The sequence below is a fragment of the Dermacentor variabilis genome, chromosome 10, assembly GCF_050947875.1.
Source record: "Dermacentor variabilis isolate Ectoservices chromosome 10, ASM5094787v1, whole genome shotgun sequence".
In the NCBI taxonomy this organism is placed as follows: Eukaryota; Metazoa; Arthropoda; class Arachnida; order Ixodida; family Ixodidae; genus Dermacentor; species Dermacentor variabilis.
The window spans coordinates 15,992,446-16,012,389 of NC_134577.1; the positions used below are offsets into that span (position 1 = coordinate 15,992,446).

The following is a 19,944-nucleotide window of genomic DNA, read 5'->3' on the forward strand; positions in this document are numbered from 1 at the left end:
GCCAAATGCACATAAAATTTGTTCTGTTTCAGCGCTTTTAAAGCGCTGTGTCTGTTCTCTTGAGCAGGCAGCCGCTTTACCGCTCTTAAATTATCTGTGCTCCCACATCGCCTGACACTGCCATACAGCGTTGTAGCGCTTTTATTATTCGCCGTAATATACCTAAAGCGCTAGTAAATCTTCAGAATACACAAGCTGTCTTTTCGACTACCTGTCTTCGCCAGCGAAAGTCACACTGGTGCGAGTATTGTATCTACACATCCAGTTACGCAGTACTTGATATTCTACGGATTTTTCGATGCGACAGGCCACTCGTCACTAGAGTCGTTAAGAACGGTGTTTCTCCTGGCAGTACAGCCTTGCAATAATTTCAGACGCTCTCCTGAGGCTTCCGTCTGCCAGTAGTATTTTCGCATACATACGCGCACGCATGCCTAAGAAACGTCTGTGAACTGCCATGAGAAACGTGGCGCAAAATGTAGCCATACCGGAAGGGCAGAGTACGCGCCGTTTGTAAACTCGGAACAAAAGCTGATATGCTTACCTGAGACGTTAAGAGAAATATGGCACAGGTCACTCCCCGCTGGTAGTCGTTCGTATGCATCTGGTCGTCTCTGTCCTTTGCGATCTCCCATATCACAATGAAAGATGCAATGCAAACTGCAGCACTTCGGGCGCTTGTAACGGTCCGGCGAGCATCGCTTGCTCGATGTCGGCAAAGACGACATCGGCGACACGCTGCTGCTGGCGGCGGTCCCCCTCGTTGAAATCACACAGCACGGACAGAAGCTCCCACCGTAACTTGCCGCAACGCCTGGTTGCAGTCGCCCCTAACGCAGCGATTTCAGAACCACTCAACGACAACGTACTCGCGCGTGATGCAGCGCAACTGTAAAATGGCGTCATGCTACTGACGGCTTCGGCTTTGGATCATTTTGTATCTGCACAACTGAGCAAAACAGTTGCGCTAGTTTCGGTTCTGTTTCCTCGCGTTGAGATAAAAACTGTTTTGCTCTGATAATTTTACGTCACTTAAGTAATGTTCACGAATGAAACAGTCATGAATTTAACACGCGTCTTGAAATACCCGCTACGTTCACTTGGCAGAAGCAAAATTTGCTCTTCCGAGTGTGGTTGCGTATGAAATCTATCGTTGGGCTGTCGGAGCGTGATCGAAGTGAAGACGCGGCGTAATTGTCCTTAATTTGCTTAGATATAACGGTGCGGCTGCCCTTGATTTCTGTCGAGTGCAGTTTGCTCTGATGTAAGGTAGAACTACAAAGCCGCCCATGTTACTGAATGATCTAGTGCACCTGAAGCTGCCAGAACTCCGGTATTTCCTCCACAAGTTCTTGCTACTGTGTGCCGCTGTCACCAAATGCGAGCGTAGTCATTTGGCGGAGATTTAGCAACACATTTTCTAGAACTATAGTTCACCGCTCTATCACGACATGGAGAAGCAGCGTGGTTGGTACTTAGTAAAATTTTTTATTTATTGCGAATTTTGCGATAGCAATTATATGGATACAACCGCCGAAATATATCTGTCGGTGTTGCCGTGAGCTTACGTATATAGTCAAGTGCGATAAGATCCTATCCTGCGCCGTTGGCTGTGCGCGTTAAAGGAAGTGTACGAGAGTGAGCCGAGACGTATAGTGCCTGGATGGGTGTCCCAAGTATCTATAGGTGGTCACGTGATAAAACGCGCGCAAGCCGGGGAAAGGAGGCGCTGGTTTAGCACGCTCCTCCTCTGGCCGTTGCTCTAGCCCGGCCTGGCGCCACTCTCGCTCTGTCTTGGCGATAATTTCCGATGGGTGCAAAGCGGGGGAGAGGGGGGGAGAGGGGGAGGGCGCTTTTATAGCGCCATTTCAAGTTTCGGAGACGCTTTGAAGGACGAGGCAGCAGAAGCGTTCTGTCCGCTCTGTTCGCGCCCTTCATCACGCCGACGCTGTGACAGCGAGTGTTCGCGGTCATTGAATGAGATCTATTCATGTTTGCACGCGCGCGCGTGACCCCATGCTTGCTAATTTACGGAGTAAGCGATTGTTTACCGCACTTTATTCAGGCGATGAAACTACGAACCTTGGTTCGTGCAGTTGTTCGTGCAGTGGTTCATGCAGCATTGGGGGGAAACTGCTACACTTTTGTTTTTACATTTCTAGGGGGTTCAAAAGCAGTGCTGCGTACGCTAATGTTTGTTTCTGGTCGCGGAACGCAACGCACTGCGGTAGCCCAGTGGCTGCGGTGGCCCAGCTCGAGGTCGCGGGTCCAATCACAACCGCAGCAGTCGCATTCCAATGGGGGCATAATGCGAAAACGCGCGTATACTGTGCATTCCGTGCACATTTAAATAACCCGAGCTGCTGAAAATAAATCTGCAGTTTTCCATTACCGTGCGCCTCATAACAAGATCTTGATTTTGGAACCTAAATCCTCAAAATTTAATTTTACGCAGCGCAATTACATTTACAATCGGCACTGCTGAGTGCGCCTACTGAACTTGTTATCTCGTTGCAGTGCTCTCTTTAGTAGCCAATGCTTTTTTTTTTTAGATTTACTTATGGTCAGAATCCAGTGTGACAAATTCGGGTATTCCTTAGTATAGAAGCCAGCTATCACTTAAGTGTGTGAGATATTAACAAACATGTTCAAGGAAAATCGATATTTGGAGTTCGATGTAATTGCAGAACATGACAAGGACGAAAGAATGATACACCGCATTACAACCAGGACAGGAACCCGAGGGCCTGCCTAAAACAGAAGACGTTATCTGGTATTTCTTTTCCTGCATTTTAATCTTTCTCTCGCCAGACTCATCTCGAATATCAGAGGAGTCGCGATCTTCCACGACGACTCTTCGCGTGTTATTAAGAGTCAAACGACCCATACACAAATGTTGACTCTTGTTTTGTGACTCTACCCGCGCGAAAATGGGTCTTCGTAAGAAAAAAGAGAGTCAAGTTGCCGTGACTCACTTTTTACTCTCTTTTTTCTTAGAGTGTATGGGCACGTACCATCAGCATATATTCGAAGGCAAAGAATTTCGAAGCTATCCCTATGCCTTGTTCAGTCGCCAAATTCGTCTGCATTTGTAACAGTGGCTCCATTCATATACATCAAAACGTACACTTGGGCCTACTCGACGCTTAGAAATAGGCCACAGCGCGATGACAGGTCACACCTACATGTACGTGATCACGCGTAATAGGTGTCGTGATCGCTTGTTTCCACTTCGCGTTTCAATTTATACTGCTCGTTAAGTTGGTCACGAGAGGTAAAAAAAAAAACATAATGAGGTTTTAAGGGCCAAAACCAAGCCAACTACGGTAGGCAGCCGTATATAACTACCACGAAAACTCCATAACAGGGGCTTCTGAGTGACGTCAGCCCTATTACAATTTTGGCACGTAATGTGTCGTTTTCTTGTCTTTCGAGGAATTCTTAGACTATCTGAAGGCACAGCCGAACTGCAATAGACAGTTAACGAAGATGCAATGTGCTTTCTCCATGCATCCGCGCTAAATCGTAGAAGAAATACGCCTGCGCTACTCGCGATTTTCACTGCAGCAGTATGATTGCAATGCTGCATGTATTTCTAGCAAGAGAGAGAGAGAGAGAGAGAGCGATAGCAAAGAGAGGAAAGGCAGGGAGGTCAACCAGACGAGCGTCCGGTTTGCTACCCTACACTGGGGGAAGGAAAAGGGGGAACAGAAAGAGGAAAGCGGAATAGAGGGAACACTATCCTATTTCTATTTCTAGTACTATTTCTAGCAATATTAGTTGAAAACTCTGTGGGTGTCAGCAGAAGCTTTCGCAGTACTGCACGCTTTCGTAGATCGGCTTGTAGAGAGAGCGCCGCGCGCGAGACTTTCCCGCATTGCTCGAGCAATGCTTGCGGGCGTTTTTTTCCTCACTGCCATCACCTGGCGCGCTCGCGCGCGTTGAGAAGTTCGCGGGCATTTTCGATAGACCGGAGCGTGGGGAAATTGGTGTTTTAGCACGCGGCGTCGGATACACCGCTCGTGTCAGGCCATCACGCCGGCCGGGCACAGCCGAACGCCCGCGCCACTTCCATTCACTCCGTGTAACGTTTTCTCGCGCCTCGCCGAACGTCAATCGTGGGAAGACAGCAATCACGCCTTCGTGAAGCGGCGCTTTCTGTTGAAGTATACACGCAACAGGCTGCCTGCTTCAAGTCAAGCTTGGCGATAGTACAAGAAAGAAAGAAAGAAAGAAAGAGAAAAGTAGAGAAAAGAGAGAAAACGTAGGTAATGCATTCACAAGTTCCGCATTTCTGGCGCCGTTACACTATAATACCAGGTGGGATACTGTACGTGGTGTCAAGGCGTGACTGCTGTCAATGAAAACGGCTCGACTTTCTGCCCTTTCTGATAGCTACAGTTCTCGCTGATATCGGTCGCGCATAGCGCTCATTGTGGGCTATTGCATCGGTGACGTTTTGACGCCTGGCTGTTTCGTGATCGAATAAGTGGAGTTCTAAAGCCGTACGTCATGATGACGACGTAAGACGGCTTCGATTCTCTCGCCGACCAATCAAAGTGCACGCTAAATGAGGTCATGCGATTCCGTGACATTCTAGCAAAAAAGGTCTGCGAGTATTATCTTGTCAGTAGTATTATTTCATCGAGTATGTTTGAAATGACAGCAGCTTGTTACATGTCCTGCATCGCGCAACTCGTAAAGCGATGCTGCTGCTAACGCGCAAGATGATATTGGTAAGGCACGGACGCAGATCGGAGAGGGAAATGAGTGAATAATCTATACAACCGCTATCGCTTTGAATGTTCCAACCAGATATCAGATTGCTGTGCTATGGTGAGAGAGATAGGGATACACATTTATTAGGCTGCAGGTCCGGAGTCTACATATTGGTGGAGTCGTCCGGATCAAGAATTCTTCATAGGCTGTACCACAAGACTCCACCTTGTTTGTCGTAAGCTGTTAGGGCGAAGCGATCCATTCGCTAACAACTAGCCCAACTTTGTGCCTTAACCATTCGTTCCAGAAGCAGGGTCGGACTGATAGGGCGGTGACGATGTCCTGTAGCATACAATGGGTGTGGAAATTGGCTCACAGCTGATGCTATGTGTTAGGATAGCTCTGGCAGTGAGAGCAGCGGGGACTTCCCAGAAAGTTTTGTAAACGCTCTATAATGTGGGCAGTGGGGAGAGGGTGTTTGCGCTGTACGGATAAGCGTGGCGTCTGTTTTGCTAAACATGCAAGATGGGGAAGAAAACAAGGTTGTGTTTTCTCGAAGGCTTTCCAGCGGAGTGAGATGGTCACCTCTGCTGTCGAACTTTCATATAATCCTCGACAGGTGTTATAGAGAGCGGACTAAACCGGAGTACAAGGCACGCCCAAAACACAGCCATAGCTTACCTCGGTCTTATCGGTCACGCCGTTGAGCCCATCGTAGGCACCCTTGCCAGTGACCACCTCGGTGTGCGAGTCCAGGCTGGTGGTCGAGGTGACGCTGGACTGCTGCAGCGTGATGCCGTCCTTGCTGCTCGTTCGGGCGCTGGCCACCACTCGCTTGCTCTTGGTGACCGAGGACTTTGTAACGCCCGCCTGCGTCGCAGTGCGCGCGTCCACGACTCAACATCACAGAGCACCCACACGACGAACGCTACTGTGACACTCAAGATGGTGTAGTAAGCTGACCAGGAAGGCCAGTTGGTTGAAATTTATCGCGAACACTTTAAAGGAGTACCGACAGGACAGTTTATAAACCTGTCACTTTTCATCGGCGTGAAGTGAAGTTTGGCGATAAGTGAAACCTTGTAACTCGCAGAATAAATGCTGGCAAGCGTACGAGTTCCCCAAATAATTTGCTACAGTAAGTGGTGTCTTCTAAATGCCCTTCTTCGAATGAGGCGCCGCGGCATGTCAGCCAGTGTGCCGTCATGTATTTTAAAGCTCTTTCCCGCATTTTGGGTCGTTTTGATGGAGAACAAGGTTATCGAAATATTTCTAGGCCCCTTCTACAGATTCTCGGAATGTGGTGTAGTCCTTCTCTACCGATAAGCGGTTAGCTATAGCAGTGACGTCATGGCATCCTGGTGCGAGAACTTCAGTACGGCGTCGCCACCCGAATTTCGTTTTTAAGTTTCTAGTTATTTTTTTCTTAGCTTGAAAAGCCCTTTATTGCGGTAACAACGGCTGTTTGTCGATTGCACAAGCGTAATTTACTGCCGCAGATTAAATTTAATCTTTAGTGTCCCTTTGAGATATCCATGATATATTGTACCCTATTTCTTTTGCCTGGGTATGACAAGCCGAAAAGGAAATGCGTTACGACCCGACCTTCAGCGCCATCTGTATAAGCCAAAAGAGGTCTGCCAAAAATCAAGACGGTTGCCCGACGAGGTCACCATCACTGCTGAAGCGTGGAGGAAGAATTAGGCCACCGAACTGAGCTCTATGTCCCCGGAAGGACCATTTGTCACTGCTGAAAGCAGATAAGCTGAAATCATATGATTTCTCCGTTTACACAACAGTTGTAAACGGCCGCTGGTGAGGCTCTCCTAGGACGTAACTGGCGACACTCTTATCGAGCGACATGTTTTCACACTTCTTGATGATCTCCCTCTCCGCTTTCTTTTTCAACAAATAGGGATAAATATCAGCTTGCACCACTGCATAGTTTTCGGTTAACTACTTTCTGGGCTCTTAACAAATAGGAAAAACAATTATTCCCAAACGAACGGATGCCTTGGGAGGATTTATAGCACTGAGGCATAGGAATTTCGCGACGGTCCACATAATTTGAGACTCTTGGTCACAGCTAAGCCTGGGTGCATCGAAAAATTTCTGCATTACCAGGATCGCCGACGTATATATTTCTGGCTGTGGCGGTACAGACAGCTTGACGTGACGCGCCACACGCCAAAGTGGAGCTCAATGCGCAGCTCGGGCAGTCTTGCTGTATATGAGATTAGAACAGGGGCTCAGATGTTTAGTGTTATTCATACTTTCACATGGCGGCCGATGGCACGCCATCTACGAGAGGAAAACTACATGGCTTCAACAGGAGGCTGCTTGGAGAGGAAAGCTATATTGCAAATATTGACAACTGACGCCCGCGCTACACAATAGACCATTGATCGAGCACTTCTATGGTAGTTCACCCTTACACATTGGACAGGGTTTAAGAAATTACTTGTTATCGTCTCATGCTTCACTGCAGTTAGGCACATGGAACTCTCTGAAAACTTGTATCGCCATAGCTAACGCCAATCTCGGTTGTACCACCGAGATCATAGCGAGAACTCACGAGAGCCTGTTCGGAGTAGCCACTAACTGCTGCCGTTCGTGTACAGAAGAGGACCGTCATTGAACTCTCTCAACAATGATATTAGAAGCATCTCAGTCACACACCATCAACAGCGGCGTTCGTGCAGAAGCGGGGTAACGCACATTAGAAAATGAGCAAGCTGAGCCGATTAAGCGGGCAAGAAGCATTGAGCCAGGAACTGGTGCACTTACAGGCGTATACTCAAACTCATCTTCACTGCTCTCAAGCTCTGGCGAGTCAGCCACCTCTGCCGTGTCAGTGGGTGAGCAAGCCAACACGGGGGTCGTGCAAAGATTGTTAGGGCTACGCGCGGGGTCAAACGCCTCGTCGTGACGCTCGGGAGACAGCGGGGTGCTGTTCCGTCCTTGGGGACTTCTCAAGATGTTGGCGTCCTGTTGAGCATTCAGCGGGCTGGCACACGCCACCGTCTCCACGCTAGTCGTCCTCGACGACGTGTCCATGTCCGAACTCATGGCCGACGACGTCTCTCTGGACATCTCGGGCACGGGGCTGGTGAAACTGTTGTCCTCGACGTTGCAAACAGAGTCCTCTTCGTCCTCCGGCGTGCTGACCACGTAATCTACAAACTGACCATCCTGTGGCAGGTCGGCGCCTTCCCCAACGAAGCTGGCCAGCTCCTGAACGGCGCTACTGACTCCGCCAAAGCCGTCATCATTTACTTCCTCTTCCTCCTCCGGTATTGCTTCCGGTCGGGATTCACTTTCCTCTGGTGTGGTCACATGGTAAGCGAAGCTTACTGCTATGGGCTGTCCTCCTGCCGTGCCGTTAACCCGTGCTTCGGAACTGCCCAAGCCTTCGTCCAAAGATGAAGTAGAGAGGTCAACGATTTGCACCGAACTCCCGCCCCGCCGACTCTCATCTCTCAGGGGTGGCGTAGGCGTTTCTTCCTCGTCAACTCCATCCTCTGGAAGGTTAGCCAATGGAGAGCCGACCACGTCCTCCTGATGTTCGGGAGGGCTACTACCGGGTGGCCCGCCGTTCAGCGGACTCGAACTCTCCGGGTTGAGACTGGACGATGACTCGGACGCGTCCACGGAGAGATCGACCTCCCGAGAGTCGTCCTCCGATTTGGGGTCGGTGAGGTCAAACTCGTCCTCATCCTCCTCGAGTATGTAGGCTTGGTGCCCTCCGGGTGACGTAGTCACCGTCACTCCGACGAGAAGGTCCGGCCTCTGGTCCGCGCCATCGCGCGCAATGGAGTCGTTCAACGTCGTCTCGCCTCTTTCGTCCTCTGCCATCGCGTCGTCGTCTTGAACCGTAGACGACGTCGATTGCACGTTATCCTGCAGTTCCTGCAGCGATTCTAGGTCCAGGAGGTAGGACTTTGGGTTGTATTTGTAGTTAGTATCGTTAGCAATCTCTGGGGGTTCGTTAGCAAAGGGAGGGTCCTCGGGGGACGAGTCGACAAGGTCGACAGGGGGTTTTGCCTCGGTAGGGGAAGACAGCTGGAAACTCATTGGATCAAAGTCAAGCGTCAGGGGTTCATCCAGCAAGATGCCATTCACCGGAGACTGTGGGTTACTCACAGAATCGGCCACGTCTGACATGGTCACCTGCAACGACACAGAAAGAAGAGAGCAACATTACTCAAACGATACTGATGGGCTAGTTGGTGAGCCATGATATGGAAGCAGCGCGCTTACATCTGACACGTACACGTACACATAGAAAGGACATATACGCAGGCGCTTTAGGAAGATTAGCAAGAATTCACATACGGAATGTTCACGTCAAAATAAATGAAGGGACACAAAGCGCCAACGCAATGGTACATTTTCAGTTGTTGCGGCGTCTATCACAGCACGCAGCTGATTGAGCTGCCTTTGTATTCGACGACAGATATCCACCACCCAAACCATTTTGTATAGCTATCGTCTCCATGTACTACGACAGTGTCATTTAGCCGTACTGATATGCATTTCTGCTGCTGGTGCGCATGTGTTTTGCTGATAAGCATCAGCTTACAGCAGAAAGGTTACACGTTGTTTCACTTAACACGCGGCTACTTTTGAAGTCCTAAGTTTAGTTCTGAGCCAATACTTGGAGGGTGATTGCACGACACATGTCAGAAAGTCGGAGGTTTTAAAGAACAGTGACAATAATCAATGATTAGAAAGAGAGAGCTATACCGTAGATCGTAAGTGACGAAAATACGGCAGGGAAAGCCATACGTCCGTGCCGAGTTCTAGCCTTGAGACGAATAGAGACGCCAATTAACCGCGACCCTCAGGATATAAACGTCGCGGAGAGGCGTTCACAATGTTCCCAGCTGAAACAGCGACGACCAACAGTGGGCGAAGGCGCTTCGGACAAAAGGCTCAATTCTTCCGCTCGCGAGAGAAGAAAGAGGCTCGCACCGAAGGAGCGCCTCGCCTACCGGTTAACAAGAGCCAGAGAGAGAGAGAGAGAGAGAGAGAGAGAGAGAGAGAGAGAGAGAGAGAGAGAGAGAGAGAGAGAGAGTTAGCAGACTCCAGGGGAGGAAATCGTTGCCAAGAAGAAGACCCGCCGCTCTGTCAGTGGAAGAGGCCCCGAGCATGCAACACAAACGGGCCGTTGGGGGTGAAGTGGAAGGAAGGAGGGTGTGCCGTAAGCCGGAGCTTCGAGACCTTTCTGCTGTCCGGATCCTGTGCGAGGATAAAATTAGAGCACACGCCCCAACGCTTTATTTATTATTTTTTTTTGCCCGCGCAGCCTCTCTGCTGTGCCTGCGCTCACCGATCTCGAAGACTTCAGGCCCCTTGCGGCATGCTTCTCTCTCCCTGGCTTTGTGTGCGTGCACGCTTTTCTGAATTATTTGTCGTCTGGATCCGATGCGCCACTGGTGACGTCATAAACGGCTTCGCAGGCCGTCTTCTGAGGAAGCACCAGTCGAAATACACACAAGTGCAGACATCACGAATCAATTCGCCGTAGCCGTTTGATGTAGTAGTCCTATGACGTCCATATATATAAGTGTATATTAGGAACGGCCACCAGCAACACTGATTTTCCCAGCGCTACTTGAAGTATGCTTTGTTTCCCTCAAGTTCTAGCTTTAGTCTTTCGTGGACGCCTGCTTAGTGATCTGCTTCCCAATGACGCACGAGCTGAGAGTTATTAAACGCCAAATTTCCAAATCTTGTCATATTTCATGATAGACAAACCACTGTGTCAGGATCAAGACACGGACAGGCATTTCAGCGCTAAACGGGCCCGTAAATTAGTTGCTCTAATACCACTGCCGCTACAATCCGGAGGGCCGCAGTACAGTTTAGTGGCAGAATTACAGTTTAGTGGTAACACTTATAGGAGTTCCACCAAATGTGCGCGTATGTAGAGAGACATAGGGATGGTGGGACTCGCATGTTCACAAATTTCTGTCAATCACGTTCAGGCAGCCACGCCCTCAAAAATTCCCCCGCGTCAAAATTGCGATTTCTTTCTTGACGCGATGCAAGAAACCACATCGCAAAATTCGTCGGCGTCGAATTATCCATGATACGGGCCACGCAGCTATAGGTAAACCACGGAAACTCCGCAGCTGACTTCAAGTTATTAGACGTCAGGTGATGGCTTCGCAGCCGACTTTCGATTTATTAGTCGTCTGCTTCCGGCACGGATCTGAAGACGTCACAGGAGGCTTCGTAGCAACCTTAGGATATCTTGGTCATCGCCTTTTCGCGGAACGCAACTATAGACGTCACGAATGACGCACGTCTTGGGGGGAGGTGTAACGGCTGCCACCACGTAGTGTGCACGTAACAGCAGTATTTCAGGATGACACAGCTTAGTCGACGCGCTGCAACCGTTACCGTAGGAGATGGGCCATCGTCACTCGCCCTGCCGGCTTAGGAGCTAATTATGGGTTACACTTCCGAAGCGTTTGGTCTCTTGGCGCGTTGCTTTGCGTAGCGAGACGATGACGAGCGGAAAAACGGAAGTGCAACCTTGGGTTACGCTTTGAGTTCAGTGAGGCTGTCACGAGAATGAAACAGTTATTTATACTTTGTACTAGGCACTCCTGACGTCTGGAGCACGCTCTTTGTTGTGCCTGTTTACGTGCACTAGTGCGCACGTGACTGAAATAGGCCTGCCGGACAGCGAAATCCTGAACCACCATCAATCCAGGGCCTTTCTTAGTGACATGCATTGTGACACCCCATGACAAAAAAAAAAAAAAAAAAAGTACGCGAAACGCAGCGTGCATGCTCGCTGTGAAGACTTTCATCGTCTGGTTAAACCGTTAGGCTTAGTCAACCAAGTTCGCAAGTAGAGCTGCGTCTCGAACTTGAAACAAGCATGCAAAATAGCTCCCCGCTTGTGTTCAGCCGACGTTATGGACAAGTTTGTCGATGTGCTGTGAACCTTGTGCAGCTCTAGGCTGGATATCCGTCGTCCCCGCACGAAGTGTGACAGTATACAATAGAGTGCCTAAAGCGCATTCAGTTCATATATGCGCGTCTTGCCCTCAGTGTTAGAAGTTAACATGAACGGCTTCCCGTAATCTAGTTTTTAGCGGCTCCGCCGGAACGATGCCTGCTGCAACTGAACTGGCCATAAAATCTAAGTACTACAGTTGAAGCGCACCATGCAGCCGTCCTGCAAAAAGGCACGCGAACGTAGTTTTGTGAACGTCATGAAAAAGCTGCTTCCACTCTCTGAGATGCTTTAAGGGTCCCTTAAATGTAACTTCAATGTAAAGTCGTCTTTAAGACCATAGATAAGCATAATTAGGACATTATAAGATGGGCACTTGACCTTTTGTGTACCATGAACCTATGATTCGCTCAAACAAATTTCCGCTTTTCAGTTTTCTCTAGTATCTTCCGAATGAGATTAATCCTGTAGCACCAAAACAAAGTTACACATGACGCAAAATTAAAAAAATTCGCATTTATTTCTGGCCATGGAGAACACATAAAAAACACGAAATGTTGAGTTATAAGGTAATTAGCATATCTGTTAATTGCTAGTAATTATTAAGCATAATTATCTATTAATTAGTTTTCGGCGCTATTGACAATTGCAGATTTCACTCCAGATATCAAGAACGTTACTATATGCAGTGCTTCAAGGTTTTAAGTCTGGTTAACCTCCCTGCCTTTCTCTCATTTGCATCCCCCCCTCAAGGGCGTGGGATCGAATCCTGGCCGTGGCGGCCGCATTTCGATGGGACAAAATTCAAAAAAAAAAAAAAAAAAGGAAAGAAAGCTCGCGTACCGTGAAGTGCGTTGCACGTTAAAAAGATTCCAGGCGGTAAAAATTACTCTGGAGTCGCCCACTACGGCGTGCCTCACAATCGAATCGTGATTTTAGCACGTAAAACCTCAGAATTTTATTTTTTGATGCTTTGAGTTGCGCGTGCCTAACTAATAACCTCGAGGTATCAAAATCAGCGCATAGCATAAATGAAACATTGGGAACCCGCCGTGGTTGCTCAGTGGCTATGGTGTTGGGCTGCTAAGCACAAGGCCGCGGGATCGAATGTCGGCCACCGCGGTCGCATCTCGATGGGGGCGAAATGCGAAAACACCCATGGTACTTAGATTTGGCAGTACGCTAAAGCACCCCAGGTGGTCCAATCCAAATTTCCGGTGTGCCCCACTACGGCGTGCCTCAATCATATCGTGGTTTTGGCACGTAAAACTCCATAATCTAATCTAATCTAACCTAACCTAATGGAAACATTGGGATCCGCAGGGTTAAGTTGAACCGTCGCAAGCTTCTTGCACGCTTCTGGCGATGCATCCAGTGCAGTTGCCTCGACACACAAGACAAAGCGAGCCTCCCTTCGTACTCTGATGGTGCGTCCGCTCAATACAGAACGTGAGAGCCAGGAACGCACGCACGGTAGCGTAAGTACGAAGGCGAGGGAGACAGGGCGAAGAAACTGGCAAGTAACGACGTTTCCGCGTCAGTGATTTTCTTGGTTGCAGCGGAAACAGTTTCCGGACAACTTCATCGCTGGCCAGGGCCGCGGGAAAGCCGGTCGCGGGCACGCTCGTGCGCACCTTGTGCCCAGCGCCGCGCTCTGGTTGTGTCGCGAAATTGCGTGCAATGGCCGTTCCATACTTCGCCTCGTTTTATGCCGGGGCCCGCCTGGAAGTGTCTCAACCGCCGTGGTCAATCTCAGCGTAATGTCCACCATAACGTGCCACTCCGGCACAACGAACCTAACCGGCAGTATGCGTTGGGCAACGTAGTGGTGTCACTGCTTTCTTTTTTTCTTTACAAGCCTGAACACGAAGAATACGCTGCGATGCGGCTTTCTGAAGAACTGTCAGGGTTTAAGTATAACGGTGACTACGTCCCACATTGGATCTGCAAGCACTGCGGAGTTGGACAGGGTGAGCCTAACATCAGCACATACGGAACCACGTTCGCTTAGATCTTCGCTCGTAAGAACTGTTTCTTTTTTGGCTGGAAGTTCCTTTGTTTTTCATTGAATTACGACTCTCAGAAGCACGTCTATTGCAAATTGGTGAATACATTGGGCCCAGAAACGGAGTTCAAAGTGGTGCTCACCCCTAAAAAGAATTACTCATCAGCACAGAGGCGCTCTCTAGGTCACCTTGACAGATAACCACTATATTTCAATGAAAACAGTCAATTACAAACAGATCTCACGCGCGGGAAGCTTTTTTAACATGTCGACAGCAAGATCATGTGCGTACCACGATGCCAAACCAATGTCATGCGATCGCACCTGCATACAGCTTGTGGTGACAGCTGTAGAAATCCCAGTTGCGAAATAAGAACAGATAGTGTTGTGGTTGCTCGCTTGACCGTTCTTATGTCACCGGCCGCCCGGCCGCCCACCGCTGGTAGTCCAGTATGACCACCGATTAGCTCGTGCCAACTCCACAGGCATCGCCTTACTGCACGCAATTAATGAGACGGGGCGTGTAGCCGCGTTTCTTGCAACTACCACAGCTGCCCCTCCCGCGGATTCAGTGGGATTTATTGACGGGCGTGGTAAGAAGCAGTACAATACGTGCCCGGCGAGCGGCGTGCAGGATTTTTCCTGTAGTATGAGAGCAGAAAAAAAAAGAAATATAGCAACGACGACTCGGAAAGCGGGTAAAGGACGTGACCATACCATGGAACACGCCGAGACACTCCGAAACACCCGAACGCATTTAATTGTTGGACACGATCTTGGCGAGAAAACGAGGATCGTTGGCGAGAAAATTAAGCACTCCGTGATAACGGGGACGTGGAAGTTATGCGGATTGCATGCGGATCAAAACAACCAAGCTCCCGCGAAGCGGATCGAGAGCGAGGTTTTTTATTGAGCTTTTTTGTATAAAGAAGTGTACAGTTGGTCAGCTGAAACAGTGCATAAAAAATAACGCGGTAATTAACATAATGATAACAAGGGCGCACGGTGGGTAACGAAAAATACGCCTTCGGCTTACAAAAGTAAGCGCGCTCCGTGATCAGATGTTCTATATTTTTTTATTGTATTCTGATAGGTGAAACTTTATCCGTATGTGAGAGCTCAACGTGGTTTCTATGTTGTTTCATGGTTGCTTGAGCCACGCCCTAAAGAGCCTTCGTCAAAGCTGGCTTTACCGCATTACAAAGGCTTATTGGGGAAAGCCCACTTCACGCGTTACCTTCGATTTACGAACGATAGCCATTGATCATAGAATGAATGTTAAAACATACAGAAAAGCTTTTAAAAATGTATAACATCGATGTTCTAACTATTTTAGTCGAGGTACCATAGTTAACCCATGTTAATCCATCACAGTGGTCGTGGAAACTTTTCGCGTACGACTAACAAATTATTGAAACGCAGCAATTGATGTATTATATCCGTGCATTTCTTTTATTTTTGGGCGATCCAATACAGTGTCACGTAATAATGCATTGCTTTCTATTGTCTTCCGAAATTGAATTTACGGTTGCAGTTTTCATTGTTATTTCAATTTCGTTGGTTCAACAGCAGAACAAATATCACGTATGTGTTCCCAACGATTTCTGCACTGTACGCCCCCACTGCTGCTGCCTGCTGTTATGGGAGTTTGAATTCCGTCAAGCGGATTGTCACTTTTATTCCCCCCCATCCATCATAATTTTCGTATTGATAGGAAATAACCATCGTTATTTCAGTGCTGATTACTTGTTAGTTAACATTATGAGAGGTCCCAGCAGAGTGGCTTCCCTTCGGGTCCTCTTTCCGTATTTACTTTTGTTGTCGAGATGTCGTTTTTGACGGCCATAAAGTATACAAATGCGTTCTTTGGCCGGATTTTTTGGCGTTTTACGTGCGCTTTACTCGTTCTTACGGTAACTAGAATAGGTTCATTAGGTGGGAACCTGCTAGAGGGAACACGTGTAAATGTTATTTTTCAAACAAAACACTAATTGCGCGCTGGAACTACGTGTCGTTTAGTACCCGGTATTGTAAGTACTCATGTCCAATGAAAGTTGACTACACAGGAGTCGGGACGGAACACAGGCTCCGTCGAAGTCTTGAGGCAAGTTCCTGGCGTACTTTGGCTTTATGGCCCTTGTTCCACAAGACAACACCAACAATTACCATATGTGAGGATCACTAGACTGCCCGCAATGGTGTGAAACGAAATGGAGAACTTATTTATAGCGTTCCCTCAGGGCCAATGGCATTCTACGATTGCCAAAAAAATCTACCAGTGATGCCTCAAAGATGCGTTAGAGAGCCAAAGCTTATAGTTAGAGAGCCAAAGACGCGTTAGTTAGCCAAAGGTCGGACAATGGTTATCGAAGGCATCCCAAAGCAGCGTTAAAGTAGGGTGCGCGGAAGTGGTAAAAGACAACAGGCCGTTGCTGTTGGGTCAACACATGGATCTCGCAACGCAGTGTGAAGGATCTGTATTTCTTCTTATTCTTCGCTTTTTCTCGTAAGTCACAGAAACGACTGCTTCCACTTTGGGATCAGGACCACCGCAACGAGCTTCTATTCATCTCCTCTCTGACCGCCGGGGTCAGCCGAAGACACATTGACCACCGGTCTCGAAATTGCAACGGAAAAGGAAGAAGAGGAAACATCGGATGGAGAATCACAATAGCTTGAAAAAAAAAAAGAAAAAAGAAGAAAAATCCCAGGCGAATGCCGGAAGCACGAAAAGGGGTGAAAGCGTCGAAAACCCGAGGACTTCTGAGGTCAAGACATACTTTTCCTTAGTAGCTCTGGGTTTCGGGCCTCGTTCCTTTCGTCGCACTTCATGCTGCGCGCAAATGGAAATGAAGGTCACCGAGGTCGCGTCAAGGGTGCTCACGACACGCCGAAACTGAACCGCGCGGCCGTCATGGCTAGTCCTTTAGGTGTCCGTATACTGCTTACCAAAGCAGGGTACACAGCAGCGCGAAAGGAAGATGGAGCACAAGTGATATATATGATTTATTTGAAGGAAGGCAGAGAGGTCGGCTGAGCGACCGCGCTCTTTCTATAACCTGCTACTCTGCCCAGGAAAAGGGTGAACAGGGACGTAAAAATGTGATGATGGCACAGACAAGGGATGCACAACGGCGATGGCAAGTTCAGCCGTTCATTGATTGTCAAGATAGTTCAAGAATGTAACTCGGAAATGTCATCCAAGAAGCCACCGCGATCTAGGTCTTGGCTGGGGTCACTAATTCAAATGCGAATCCATAAAAAAAGGCGCCAAGAAAGGGCTTCACACTATTTGAAGAGCTGCCATGAGCGGTTACAGTACGGCGAGCACTTGCACGGCGCTTTTAGCGGCCGGAGTCTGGAGACCGCATAGAATCGTGCACATCGACTCTGGCAGATGCCTCAGCAATTTGTCGACGCTTTCGTTCTCATCATTTCCATCTTCTCGCTTGCATAAGTAGTGTCGCCGGCTTTACGGAGCACAAGAGGACAGAGGGTACAAAATATACGCCCTACACTTTCGATTATTCCTTTCGTGCAGCGGGCTTCGAAAGAACAATAATAAAAGGCAGAAGATAAAGAAGAATAGGAGACAGAAAGCTTGAATTGTAGAGCTTTACGTTCCAATACTACCACCTCGTTATGAGACAAGCCATAGTGTGGGACACCGAAATAATTTTTAGCATCCGGAGTTTTTTAACGCGCATTTAAATCCAAGATACACACGAGTTCTTTTTGAATTTCGTCCCCATCGAAACGCTGCCACCGCGGTAGGGATCGAACCGGCGACCTCGAGCACGGCAGGGCTACGCCATAGCTGCCACCACAGCGGGTTGTTGGCGTCTCTTACCAAGTGGCTTAGCACATCGCGTGCGTCGACCACGTCTGCGCGACTGGTATGGGACGCGTATGAACAAAACTGCGTTTCGCTTCGCATATACATGCAAACTGGTTTTTCGCGTTTTTCCTCGCGTTCCGCAAGGACGATTGCAAGTAAAGTCCCCGTAGAGTAAAATATGTAGCGCATTGCCTTCTTGGTGGCCGCAGGTTGCTTATCCCTGTCAGATTTTTTTTTCAACAACGTTTCTTTTCGTGGCTACATCAGTCGGAGGCCGCACGCAACTTCTGGCTCAATGCGAAAGAGTGGAGGCTTGCTTTATGCAAATGATGGCACGGTTTTCCCGTTAGCTCGAAAAAGAAGCAAGAAAGGGTGTTCCAAGTTCTACGCACGAAGAAGTCACAGCAGCTTTTGCATGGACCGTGCATGGACAAAGCGCAGTAACGTCGGGGAGAGGCGTGAATATAGCAGAAGCCTACATATTAAAGACGAGGCCGTTGAAGTCTCTTGAAAACTACACAATCGAAAGAAGTTCACGAACGTGAAGTCAGAGACTGGAATCTTGTAGCTAATATTAATGAAGAAATATGGGCGCCATTACACCATAAAAATGAAAGAGGCTTCACTTTTATTTGTGAAGCTAAGCAACATATGAATACAGCACTGCACAGAAGGCTGCAGAGCGCACACAGCGAATAGGTAAAAACACTATCTATATGATAGCGGCTTTCTTCATTGTAAATTGAATTGCTATACGCAGTAGGGGTGGGGGTGGGGGGAGGGCTTGGTTCCGTCATCACTGCGGCCGCTCAAAGCAACTGCGACGAACAGAATTTATGGCGGTTTAAAATGTAGTTGCCACCCAGGCAACCGAGCCTTTGAGTTCAGCGAAAGCCCTTGAAAGAAAATTTGTGACGTTTGTAAAACCGAACGCAAACAGTTTGGACTTCAGAACAAATGCGATTTGCGGTGACGCACAGAAGAGATAGCTTGAAATATTTTCGAGTAAGCCGGTTAGTATCAATAACAAATAGGTGGCAAGGTATCAGATGAGAGATAAGCTTAGGGAAATTACAGTTGCAGCACACCGAGACATACTAGGTATACTCGTAGAGCGCGACCATTGGAAGGCGTAGTTAGGCTGTTGACAGCGGCCGTGGTGGCTCAGCGGCTATGGTGGTGCTCTTCTTAGCACGATGACGCTAGTTCGACTCCCAGCCGTCCGTCTTAGGTGGAATGCAGAAACGCTCGTTTACCGTATTTTGTGTGCACGTCACACAAGCCCAGATGGTCGAAATTAAATCGTAGCCCTCCCCAACGGCCTCCCTCACTGTGCTGTTGTTATAGGACGATAGACCCCAACATTTGTCAAATTTAGGCTGGTAACTACAACGCCGACGTACGCCAAGATTAGGCTCGAGATTTTCGTTGAGTGCAAAGAAGCGCGAAAGCGCGAAAGCCAATAAGGCAGGAACACTTCCCAACGCAGAAGCTTCACAGCGCTGTTCGAGCTGGGAGAGCTTTGCATTCAATTCAGGCTAACATAAGAAACCGCGTCCTCGACTTATCGATATGCTGTCGCCCTCATACGGTGAAATACCGAGAATCCAACATATAGGAGGTTCCGAAGCGTCCTTGGATAAGGCGCGGATTACCGGATTGACACAATAAATTACTTCGCGGCGCTCACAACGGCGACACCCATGGCGTCACCGGCGCGCTCTACTTTACGAGACTGGCCACACGACTTGGCATGTGCTCTCACGCGTCGTCTCTCCAAGCGCAGCTAAACTAATCTCTCTGCGATCGCGGTCATCGCGGTCGGCTGTATTTCTGCGCTGCGCTTCGACTCCCCGAAAGAAGTGAGTTCCACTGATGTCCCGTAACCTGACAAGAAATGCACAGTTCCTCTAACAAACGGGCGAACTATTAACAACGAAAAAGAAAAACAAGAGGGATTAGCCCATGCCGTATGCAAATCGTGTATATAGTTTGAAGTACAGCCTTTCGCGCCCGGCTCGTGGGCGCTAGAGCGAAACGCTTAAGCACTTGCTTTTAGAATGCCTATAACTACCAACAACTGTCGCTTTGTGGTGGTGAGCAAGTTTCAGCAACATGACCTTTCTTGAACTGCGCTCAATGAATTTTTTTTTTCTAACTGTCGTGCTTCAACTTGGTACGAGGCTCAGAGAGCTGTGCTAGAATTATTCTCAACCACGGGTTTACTAATCTAGTCTGTAATGTTCGTACTCTGCGTTCTATGTGATCCGTTGTGGTGCGCCTTCCTGCTCGGCTTCTTTTTTTTTCTTCCCATTTTCAAGTGGGTGCGCCTGATGTCCTTAACTGAAACAACTGCTAGCCCCGATCGTTTTCGCTCTGTGCGGTAACTGTATATGTTAACGTGATTAA

General features: G+C 48.6%; 1 protein-coding gene across 10 annotated transcripts in view; it reads right to left on the bottom strand.

Annotated features, from left to right (window-relative positions):
• The window catches only part of LOC142560010 (uncharacterized), a 184,537-nt gene that overhangs the window by 101,390 nt on the left and 63,203 nt on the right, over nt 1-19,944 (bottom strand). For 8 of the 10 annotated variants that reach the window (XR_012823296.1, XM_075671754.1, XM_075671753.1 and 5 more), the window contains exons 1-2: nt 7,507-8,856; nt 5,401-5,589 (exon numbers count right to left, since the gene is read on the bottom strand). Coding sequence is in view for 9 of the 10 variants with exons in the window: in XM_075671754.1 (XP_075527869.1) it covers nt 5,401-5,589; nt 7,507-8,793 (1,476 nt within the window). In the remaining variant the exon portion in view is untranslated. The other 2 variants (XM_075671756.1, XM_075671757.1) reach the window with 1 other exon arrangement.